This window comes from Mesoplodon mirus (genome assembly GCF_964341445.2).
Source record: "Mesoplodon mirus genome assembly, chromosome: 18".
NCBI lineage: Eukaryota > Metazoa > Chordata > Mammalia > Artiodactyla > Ziphiidae > Mesoplodon > Mesoplodon mirus.
In genome coordinates, this window is record NC_138994.1 from 12,948,040 (window position 1) to 12,958,935 (window position 10,896).

Below are 10,896 nucleotides of genomic sequence, written 5' to 3' on the forward strand. Positions count from 1 at the left end.
TACTCTGTACTGTTTGTTTTCTTGGAGATTCTATGTCACTGAAACTTGCCTTTAACGCCATGACATCCTTTTTCCTGTTCCCAAGTTTGTTCTGTTCCTTACTCTCCCACTTCTCCCACTGGAGGCTAGCTCATCTCCTGGTAGTTTTAACTGTTAGTATTTCCAGATAAGTGTACTTAAAGCTGTTTCAGCTCTGTCCTACAAATTCTGAGATTCAATTCTAAATATTTTTTAATTCACTATTTGATTTCCTGTACAACTCAAGGATTATTCAGTAATACATTAGTTTCAAAGCAGAAGAAATTTGGAGGGATTTAGATGTTGATTTCTAATTTTATTGTATTTTATTTGTAATGAATTGAGACTTGTTCTGTGACCTGATATGTGGTCTGATTCTGTGTGTGGTCTGTGTTTGGCCCAAAAAAAAAAAGTGCATTATCTGCCTATTAGTTTAGACATCTCTGTGTCTAATAACTCAAGGTAATTAATTCCATTGACTAAGTCTTTGCCATCTCTGTGTGGGTTTGTGATCAACAGGGGTGATTAAAACCTTCACTTACCTGTTTTGGATTATCTATTTTGCTCTGCAGCTCTGTCAGATGTCATTTGATATGTTTTGAAGTTGTCCCTTCACCAGAACACAGAGTTCTTCTTTGCCCCTTATGACACTTTGTGCCTAATTCTATTTTTTGTTTTGTTTTGTTTTCAATTTTTATGTTTGTTTTTTTTTTTGGCCTCACCACATGGCTTGGGACATCTTAGTTCCTCAACCAGGGATCAATCAAACCCAGGCCCCCAGCAGTGGAAGCACAGAGGCCTAACCACTGGACACTGGACTGCCAGGGAATTCCCTGTCTTTTGTTTTAAATGGGTCTTTTATACAACATCTTGTTGGATCTTGTTTTTTTTTTAATATAAATTTATTTATTTATTTATTTTTGGCTGTGTTGGGTCTTCGTTGCTGCATGCGGGCTTTCTCTAGTTGCGGCGAGCGGGGGCTACTCTTCGTTGCGGTGCGCGGGCTTCTCATTGCGGTGGCTTCTCTTGTTGCGGAGCACGGGCTCTAGGTGTGCAGGCTTTAGTAGTTGTGGCACGTGTGCTCAGTAGTTATGGCTCGCAGGCTTTAGAAGGCAGGCTCAGTAGTTGTGGCGCATGGGTTTGGTTGCTCCACGGCATGTGGGATCTTCCCGGAGCAGGGATCAAGCCTGTGTCCCCTGCATTGGCAGGCGGATTCTTAAGCACTGTGCCACCAGGGAAGTCCTGTTTTGTTTTTTTTAATCCGATTTGAGAATTTTTTTCTTCGTTGCTGAGCTTAAGTCATTTATGTTTATTTAGTTCTTATCATTGGGCTTAATTCTACATATTATTTACTTCCCATTTATTTACTTTCTGTTTCTTTTTTCTACATTCCTGCCTTTCATTGGAGACATCAAGTTTTCTGCTGCTGCACTGTAAGTTACATGTTCTACTTTTACCCTAGGATAATTTCACTCACTCACACCCATGTTCATGCAGCCCTACTGATTTCTCACACTTGTTACCACTCTCCTGTTCCCCCACCACAGGCACGTTCTTTACACACGCCCCTCCTCCCCATGACTGGCTGCCCCATCCCATCACAGCCCCAGTGTCTGGAATTCTCATTTTGGGTCGTTGTGGGTCTGCATGGGTTTGATTTCTCTATTTCTAACGTCTCTGGCAGCTTCTTCTGGATTTGTTGTTCTCCTTCTGTAAGCACTCCTCCCCAGAGTACTCTCAGTGTGATCCTTACATTGAACCAGAATTTTTATCCCACTTGTTTGAGATCCCCTCGTGCCTGTATCCCTGTAGGGATTAAAGTTTGTGTTTGACAGATTCTGTCCTCCATCAACATCCTGTAAGAATGCTGTTCAGTCCTCAAGTAAGCATGAGAACAATGTAACTAATCCTGGGAAATGAGGGATTTGTTTTTTAACTTGGGAAACACAGTAAAAGATTTCCTGGGATGGGGCTTCCCCGGTAGCGCAGTGGTTGAGAGTCCGCCTGCCGATGCAGGGGATGCGGGTTCGTGCCCTGGTCCGGGAAGATCCCACATGCCACGGAGCGGCTGGGCCCGTGAGCCGTGGCCGCTGCGCCTGCGCGTCTGGAGCCTGTGCTCCGCAACGGGAGAGGCCACAACAGTGAGAGGCCCGCGTACCGCAAAAAAAAAAAAAGATTTTCTGGGCTTTGCATGTGTGGCTCTCAGTGGCCAGGTTTCTTGTGATTTGAAGGTTCAGCTCTGAGTGATTTTGGCATCATTACACATGCTACTCCATTTATATTTTAGTATAAAATAGAGAGCCAGTTACAATCCTGAACTACAGATGTCACACACAAGCGAGCAGGAAATCTCGTAGCGTAAAATTCTGTTGTTTAGCTCTCCACAGACCCTGCTACAAACATGTGGGTTTTGGGGTTCACTCTACGACCAGGGCTGAGCCTCCCTGGTCCACATGGGGACTGAGGGAACTCTGCAGATGGGCAGAAAAGCCCAGCCATCTACAGGAGGGGCTCCCAATTCATGGGGTGGGGCGTGGGTCAGGCATTCAGAGCTGCACGGGCACCCTCCTCTTGGCAGTGCCCAAGGGAGGCCTGACAGAGGGGCAAGAGCTGCATTCTTGCTTCCAGCCCAGCGGCTGCAGGTTGACGGTCCTGGACTTTTGCTCTTGGCCCAGCTGCACCACCGCTGTGTCAGGACGGGGGTCCCGCAGCCCCCGTGTAGGGGCCGGGCGTGAGGCAGGTATGTGCCCAGGAAGCTTCGCCTGGAGCCAGGCCTGGCACCGTGGCAGCACTCGGCAAATGCCACGCTTCTGCTCACATGGTCAGTCGTTGCGGCAGCCCAGGCCCCTGGAGAGGCCTCCTAGCCTCCTTGCCAGCCTCAGGCCTCCCACTTAGGCTGAAATCAGATAGGGAGCAGCAGAGAAGCTGTGGGGAGCTACCGGACACACAGTAGGTCTGCGCAGAGCTCACTCCCGCTGGCTGCCTGCCCTGCAGGGCACGTCTGTCACTGGCCTCTCCTCCCGAAGTGGGTGGGGTGTGGTGTTTGTGGGGGTGAGGACCCAAAGCAGCCCACAGGGTCCTCAGGCTCATCGCCTGGGGCCTGGTCCGGACTCACGGGGCCTGGAACAAGACAGGCAGCCAGTGTGCTTGTGGCCAATTGGCGGCCCTCCCGAGGGGGCGCGTTTCTGTGGAAGAGGAGAGCGTTGCCTCACTCACAGCTGTCCCCCCGCCAAGAAGGAGCAGGGGGCAGCCCTTCGAGGCGTGTGGCCTGCCGGTCTGCACCCTGGCTGGGTGCAGAGGTGGGCAGCCCCTCCACATGAGGATCTCCAGCGATGCTTGTGTGCCCGGCCTGACCTACCTGGGGGCAGAGCCACCACGGGTCCCTTTGAACGTGTACCTTTCATGAATGTCATCTTGTTTATCAGGTTTTCAGGCTTTGATCTCTGTGGAAAGAAGGCAGATCAGAATCTACCCCGCCCCATGTGCTCATCTGTGACCTCCCTGCTGTCCCCACACATGCCTTACAGAGGACACAGGCTCTCTGGGTGCAGCCTGGGCACTCGGCTCCCCCCCACCACCAGGCAGCCCCGCCAGCCCTCTTCCCTCCAAAGGGGGCACCCAGCCAGTCTTGGTGGCCCAGCCTCTGCTTTCTGCCGCCTGACCCCAGTCCCCACTCCCCACTGTCCTGACCTCTGCCCTGGCGCCATTTCCTCCTTCCCCACGCCTGCACCCATGCGCCTGGCGCCTGCCCGCCTGACCTGGCCTCTGCCAGCCCCTCTCCTCTGGGGAGCTGGGGCTCAGACAGGCCCTGAAAAGGGGTAGAGTCACCATGGAGGCGGTGCCAGCTCTCCTCACGTCCTCTGCCACAGAGTATTTCTGCTAAGTCCCCTGCCCAAGTCCTGGCACCCTGCGGCCCGACAGCCTTTCCCAAAGCCCAAGATGGAAACCACACTGGGCCATACTGAGGGGCGCTAGCAGACAGTCCTGGATGAGCCCAGAACCAGGGAGGAGGTACCCCCCCCAAAATGACGGTAAGCAGGAGCAGTTAGGGGTTAGTGTCCGGTGTTAACTTCAGGAAGGGAGGGGAGGAGTGGTGATGCAGCCCAAGGCTGGGAGTGGCTGCAGGGCCCAGAAGGATCTGGCCTTTCCTGCCTGCCCCTCCTCACCCCTGCTGAGTAGAGTCGGGCCTGGGAGTGTCCTCCCAGAGCCTCTGCACCAGGGGCCAGCAGCAGCTCCCGGCAGGGCAGGGCTGCTCGGGGTCCAGGTCATGCCCACCATCGACACCCGTCATACACCGAAGGCTTGGGGCTCTATCCCAACAGTGGTGGGAAGCCTTGGAAGGATTTGGGGGTGTGTAACGGAATCTAACTTTTAACCACTGATCCACAAGGAGGCCCAGGGTGAGGGTGAGGAGACCTGGGGGTGTGATTCCCCCAATTTGAGAAATGTTGAACTTGGGGGCTTAAGGGGCTCCCAGGGAAGCAAGAGAGAGGTCTCAACAGAAACGAGGGGCCGCCGGCACACAGAGGTGATCACCCAGAGAGGAGAGGGAAGGACTGGCTAGAGCAGCTGAGGCTGAAGTGAGCCTGAGAAGGCCTTGTCCCCTGTGGCCAAGGCCACAACTGGTACCTGCGTCTAGAGCAGCCACCCAGCTCTAGGGAAGGCTCTGGAGAGCCAGGGCAGACATGGCTCCATATCCCCTTTCTCAGGAGTGCAGCTGATCCCCAGCCCTTCCAACTGCCCTTACAGGCCTGGCAGGCATGCTTAGGGTCACCCTGAAAGCCAGGCAGCCTAGAAGCCAACTCAGAAGGGAGCTGACCAGCATCTCCAAGCCTCCAGAGAGCTGTGCTCAGAGCCCTAGGAGGCCCCGAGACAGGAGGCCAGCCCACTTCCCCCGGGGCGCTGGTCCACGAGAACTTCCAGGCTCAAGGTCATTACAGGCGCCAAGAAGGTTGCAAGGAAGGCCACCCACCAAAAGTGCAGGCCCACAACCCCTTGGCACTGTCATCCCCTGCAGGGCCCCCAGTCCTGCTCCCGGGTTCATACTGGGAGGTCTTCGGCATCTCGCTGAACCTTCCTGAGAGCTGGAGCTGGACCAGCAGCCCGTGAGAGGCAAGTGCTGTGCCCCCAAATTTCCCTGAATCCTGATGAGAACCAGTGCAGAAAGACAGCAGAGCAGGTCAGGCAAGGGAGAGAAGGCAGAGAGCACGGTGGGAGCCTCGCTTCCACACACCAGCTCCTGGTCTGAGTGAGGGCACAGATTAATCAAGCAGAGACCATGGCTTGGGCACAGGGAATGTCCTGAGGAGAGCAGGCCTGACATGTCCAGCTTCATGCCTGAGCCAGGACTGCCCTGCCCTGGAAGCCTGTCCTGGAGGAGCCAGTCACCCCCTCAGGGCGACACTGCAAGGAGAGGGACAAAAACCAGAGCCTGCAAGGCCAGCTGTGCCATCCTCCCAGCCTTTTCTCACCCTCGCTCAGAGGCCCTGCCCCCAGGCAGATAGGTGGGTCTGCCTGGCCTGTGCTCCCAGCGTACAGTGGAACCACCTGCCTGGCATCCGGCTGACCTGGCAAATAGCTCCTGACAGCCGGGCACAGGGAGCTTGGCCTCCCAAGCAAAGGTCTTGGGGCCTGGGCTGGCCCTTCTCCCTACGCCTCACTTTCTCCAGGAGCCTCCAGGTGGAGACTCTGGGATGGACTCAGGTCATGCCCCCAGAACCCCTGAAGGGGCTGCTCCCTCACGTTATAGGGAAGGACCCCCAGCATCACAATGGTCAGGGTCCTGACCCTGCCCCTCCCCAGTGGCCGCTGCATTCCAGAAGGAAACCAAGTGAGCAGCATGGAGCTGACCAGAGATCCCTTTATAAGTACTTGTAAAGACATCTGGGGTGGGAGTGTCTCTGTGTAGAGAGGAGGAATTCGTCTGGGGTTTAAGAACCAAAGACACGGTCGCTTTCCCAGAGAGGTAGAAGCAGCCGTGGCCAGAGGAAGCAGAAGGGAGCCTGGGGACATCCAGGGACGCACATCCTCACCCCACTCCAGGACCCGGCACACGGAGGCACTGGGCAGGAGGAGAGCAGAACCTGGCCCAGCTTTGGGGCTGAGGGCTCTGGGGAGGCCACTGGGTGTGACCCCTGGAGGCTCCGGGAAAGGAGGAATGGTTCCAGATATGTCCAGAGGCCAGAGGAGCAGAAAGAGCACAAGATGAGAGAGGGGGCCAGGGCCTGGGTGCCCCTGGCAGACCCCAAGCTCATGGTGCTGGAGTCGCTGGAAGAAGCCCAGCACGCAGCCCTGTGTGTGTGCTTTCAAAGCCCAGGCCTTTCCCGTCTCCCAGCTCCACACCAGCGCTGTTCTTTTCCTCCAGAGGCTGTGCAGCTGGCCTGTCCTCGGCCTCAAGTCTTGCCCCGGTTGGTTCCCGTCGTCCACCTGTACAGCACGCGGCCATGCGCTGGGCAGGCCTTCCAGAACTCTCCCCACAGCGTCCCACCACCAGACCCAGGGGGGTGGGCTCGGTGACACTGGGTAGACGGTGTGCATCACTGCAGTGTGTGTCACACGTGTGAGATGCCAGTGCCAGTTGGCCAGGCCCCACCTACCATGTCTTTACGCCCTGGGGCAGCATTCTCTTTTATTTTATTTTATTTATTTTTTGGCCACACCACGTGGTATGTGGGATCTTAGTTCCCAACCAGGGATAGCACTTGTGCCCCCTGCAGTGGAAGCATGGAGTCTTAACCACTGGACCGCCAGGGAAGTTCCAGCATTGTCTTTTAGTGCAGACCCTCCTGGAGCTCCAGACACCAGCCCTGCCTGCTGGGCCAGCCCAGGAAGGAGAGCCGCCCCTGAGCTTGCATCTCACAATTGCTTTTTACTTTTTTTTTTTTTTCGGTATGCGGGCCTCTCACTGCTGTGGCCTCTCCCGTTGCGGAGCACAGGCTCCGGACGCACAGGCTCAGCGGCCATGGCTCACGGGCCCAGCTGCTCCGCGGCATGTGGGATCTTCCCAGACTGGGGCACGAACCCATGTCCCCTGCATCGGCAGGCGGACTCTCAACCACTGCGCCACCAGGGAAGCCCACTTATTTTTATTTTTTATTTTTTATACAGTTTTTAAAGGGTTACACTCCATTTACAGTTATTACAAAATATTGTCTCTATTCCCCATGTTGTACAGTACATTCTTGTGAGTCTTCTTGGTACTTTTAAAAAGGAAATACATTCTTAGTTGTAAAAACTAGGAAAATAGAGAAGAGCTCAAAGAACTTTTTAAAAAATCACCTATGGTGCCCTAGTGCAAAGACAGTTGTTGCCAATATTTTGGAAGGGCTGCCCTGGAGCATTGGCCCATACCTGCGACATGCGGTGCAGCTCCCGGGTCCTTGGCCTGTGCCTGGCCACGCGTGCTGGGGCTGCTGCGCGGTTGGAGATGCCTGGCAAGCATGGCCAGAGGGAAGGGGTTGGTTGACAGCCTGGGAAATGCCTGGGAAGTGTCATGTGTCAACCATTAACCCTGGTACCTCCGTGGGACCTATTGCGAAATGAGCACGCCAGGAGATGTGGTTTTCAGGGCCAGATGTCCTGAGCGCCCAGTGGAGGAGCAGGCCCAGGCCCTGCAGAGCATCTGGAGAGCACGTGCCCACACAGACCTTCTGTGCGGGGACACCAGGGCCAGGACCCCCAGGAACAGCTGTTGCCCCGGCAGGACGCTGGCCTGCACGGGCTCCCGCAGGGAACCAAGGCAGGCATGGGGTCTCTGGTTCCTGCTGGCGAGCAGCTCGGCCACTCGCACTCAGTGAGCCCACCTCTCTGCACACACCGCGTCCTGCCCCTTCCTGCCCCATGATGCCGCAGCCTCCTTTCTCTTTTCTCTTCACCTGCTAGAGCACCCAGCGCCTCCAGCAGCCTACAGCCTCCAACACCCCGAGGGGAGCCCCGTGGCGCCATGGGCAGCCTTTGCCGTCGAAGGGATGAAGATGGAAGCCCAAGCAAGGGGCAAGCCTGCCAGGCACCCCAGGGCTCATCCTGCAAAACCTAAAGGCTGCCAGCGGCCCCCCAAGATTCGTAACTACAACTGCAAGGACTGACCTCCTCAAACCGCTCCTCCCCACCCCTCCCCCTCCCCTCCCCTCCCCTCCCCTCCCCCTTCTTCTCATCCCCTCCTCCCTCCCCTCCCCCTCCCCACCCCTCCCCCTTCTTCTCATCCCCTCCTTCCTCCTCCTCCCCCTTCCCCCTTCCCCTTTTCCCCCTCCTCCTCCCTTCCAATCCATCTCGGTCTCTTTCCCCTCCTCCTCCATGGTGGCTTTATCTTCATATCAGGTGTATGTGTATGTGTGTGTGTCTGTCTGTGTTTGTGTGTGTGTGTGCGTGCACGGGTGGTGGTGGACAGTGAACTGAAGAGCAGCCTCCCCAGTGCTGCTAAGGCACCTCATGGACCGATTGCAGAGCCCCGAATTGTTCTTTTAACTCGGGAAGGACAGTAAAAGATTTCCTGGGCTTTGCATGTGTGGCTCTCGTGGCCAGGTTTCTTGTGATTCGAAGGTTCAACCATGAGTGCTTTTGACATCATTACACATGCTACTCCTGGGGCCTGGTCCGGACTCACGGGGCCTGGAACAAGACAGGCAGCCAGTGTGCTTGTGGCCAATTGGCGGCCCTCCCGAGGGGGCACGTTTCTGTGGAAGAGAGGAGCGTTGCCTCACTCGCAGCTGTCCCCCCGCCAAGAAGGAGCAGGGGGCAGCCCTTCGAGGCGTGTGGCCTCCGGTCTGCACCCTGGCTGGGTGCAGAGGTGGGCAGCCCCTCCACATGAGGATCTCCAGCGATGCTTGGGTGCCCGGCCTGGCCTACCTGGGGGCGGAGCCCCCACGGGTCCCTTTGAAAGTGTACCTTTCATGAATGTCATCTTGTTTATCAGGTTTTCAGGCTTTGATCTCTGTGGAATGAAGGAAGATCAAAATTTACACAGGCGTATTGATGTCCTAACCACAGATGCACTGCTCATCCTGGGCGCAGTGCTTGGGGAGCTGCGGAGGCAATGGCAGGTCACTTCTGATGTGCCAGGAAGGAGCACGCTGGGAACAGCTTTGCTGCCGGGTGGCAGGGGTCTCTATGCTCTGCTGTGTCTGGCATGTGGCCCTTTAAGTGAGGTGTTGCCATATGACTTCCTTTAGATGAAAAAGTGAGGAGAGATGCCCTGTTGCTTTCCCTAGAAGCACTTCAAAGCCCATGAGTCTCCAGACCTCTGTGGTACAAACCAGGGACTCAATCCCAGCCACCCAGCCTGTAAGTGTCCCATCACCTGGGCTCCTGGCAGGCTGCAGTAAGCAGAGCCCCACTGACCAGCAGGAAGTGAGCCTAGGATAGCTTATGACACCAAGAGTTGGGGACTTCCCTGGTGGTCTAGTGGGTAAGACTCCATGCTCCCAATGCAGGGGGCCTGGGTTCGATCCCTGGTGGGGGGACTAGATCCTGCATGCCAATCCCGCACGCCACAACAAAGATCCCAAGGGCCACAACTGAGACCTGGTGCAGCCTAAATAAATAAATAAATAAATAAGACGTGGTCTTTAAAAAAAAAAGACACCAAGATTTGAGGGTGTTTGTGCAGCACTGTCCAGCCACTCCTGGTCCAGGTTACCAGGTGTCTGAAAAGGTCTTAAGTAGGAAGGAAAAGAAAATCCCACAGAAAGGTTGTTCGGGACAGCAATTCAGCTGTGGGATCTCGGGGCCCTGTCTCCCCTTTTCCTGTCCTGCCCTTTATTCCACAGTGTGCGAACCAGAAGCCCCCAGTGATGAAGCCAAGGGGAAGAATAGAGCAGGGAGTATGGAGCTGCCCTGGGACTACCTGGGGGCCTAGGGAGCAGTGTGTGTGTGTGGAGGGGGGGGCGTGTGGCCACGTGAAGCCATGTTGTCTGGTCTGACGTGCCTGTCCCGTTCTGTGTTGTCCCTGAACATCCGCGGACAGCGCCACACTCCTGACAGCCCCTGAGCTTCGGAGGGCAAGGCAAGAGGGGTTGCCAAGGAGCCAGGCGAGGAGCGCAGCACCGTTTGATTTAAAGACAATGAGGCTGCGGGGCACCAGCCCCAGGGAACTGCCAGGGCTCCTCTGGCCTCACAAGGGTCTGTCTGTGGCCCCAGAAGATAGCCAGGGCGGTGCAGGGCGTGGCCACCAGGCCGGGAGGGCCGTCTTCCTGGACTCTTACTTGACCCCAAGACGGGATGTCTGTTTCTTATTGGTCTGGAAGTTAAGGGTTTTTTGTAAATTCGGTAAACATTTGAGCAGGGGAATTACAAAGGAGAGCGCGCCGGTGAGCGGAGACGCAGAGTTCCGCCGGTGCGTGTGCGCGCCCGCGGGTGAGAATGGCCACGTGCGCGCGCGAGTGCCTCTGCCCAGGGAGACTCCTTTGTTCAAATCACACCAAGAGGTGTCCGTACAGAGCCGGCTCGCCAGATGGCCGCGCCCCGTCCCCGCGGTCGGCTTGCGGGGAGCCCCCGCCCGGCCTCAGGAGCGTCCCCCCGGTTCCCGCGCCCGCCTTGAGAATTTAGGAGGCAGGGAGGACCAGCCGCGCTGCGTTGCGGTGACCGGCAGTAACCCCGCGCGGGGCGCCCTCGGCCGGGTCAACGACCGCGCTCGCCCGCTGCGGCCCGCGCAGCGCCAGGGGCCGCCCGGCCCATCACCCTATCGCCTAGCAACGCCCACTCGCGTGCCGCCATTGGTCCAGCGCGCACGCCCCCGGCCCCCGATTGGCTGCGGCTGCAGAGCGAGCCACGCCCCCCGCCCGGCTTCGCTCGGCCCGGACGCCGGCACTTCAGTCCTTACGCCCGGGGGTCCGTCCGGCCCCCAGTGTGGCCCCAGTATAACCCCCAGCGTGACCCAAGCAA

The 10,896-nt window shown here is 56.8% G+C and overlaps 1 protein-coding gene across 1 annotated transcript in view; it reads left to right on the forward strand.

Moving 5' to 3' along the window:
- Window positions 1-9,550, forward strand: part of CCDC57 (coiled-coil domain containing 57) — a 110,505-nt gene extending 100,955 nt beyond the window's left edge. Inside the window, exon 19 of the mRNA XM_082602995.1 lies at window positions 7,900-9,550. Coding sequence (XP_082459121.1) covers window positions 7,900-8,102 — 203 coding nt within the window. The 3' untranslated portion in view covers window positions 8,103-9,550. The remainder of the gene's footprint in view (window positions 1-7,899) is intronic.
- The last annotated feature ends 1,346 nt before the right edge of the window (window positions 9,551-10,896 follow it).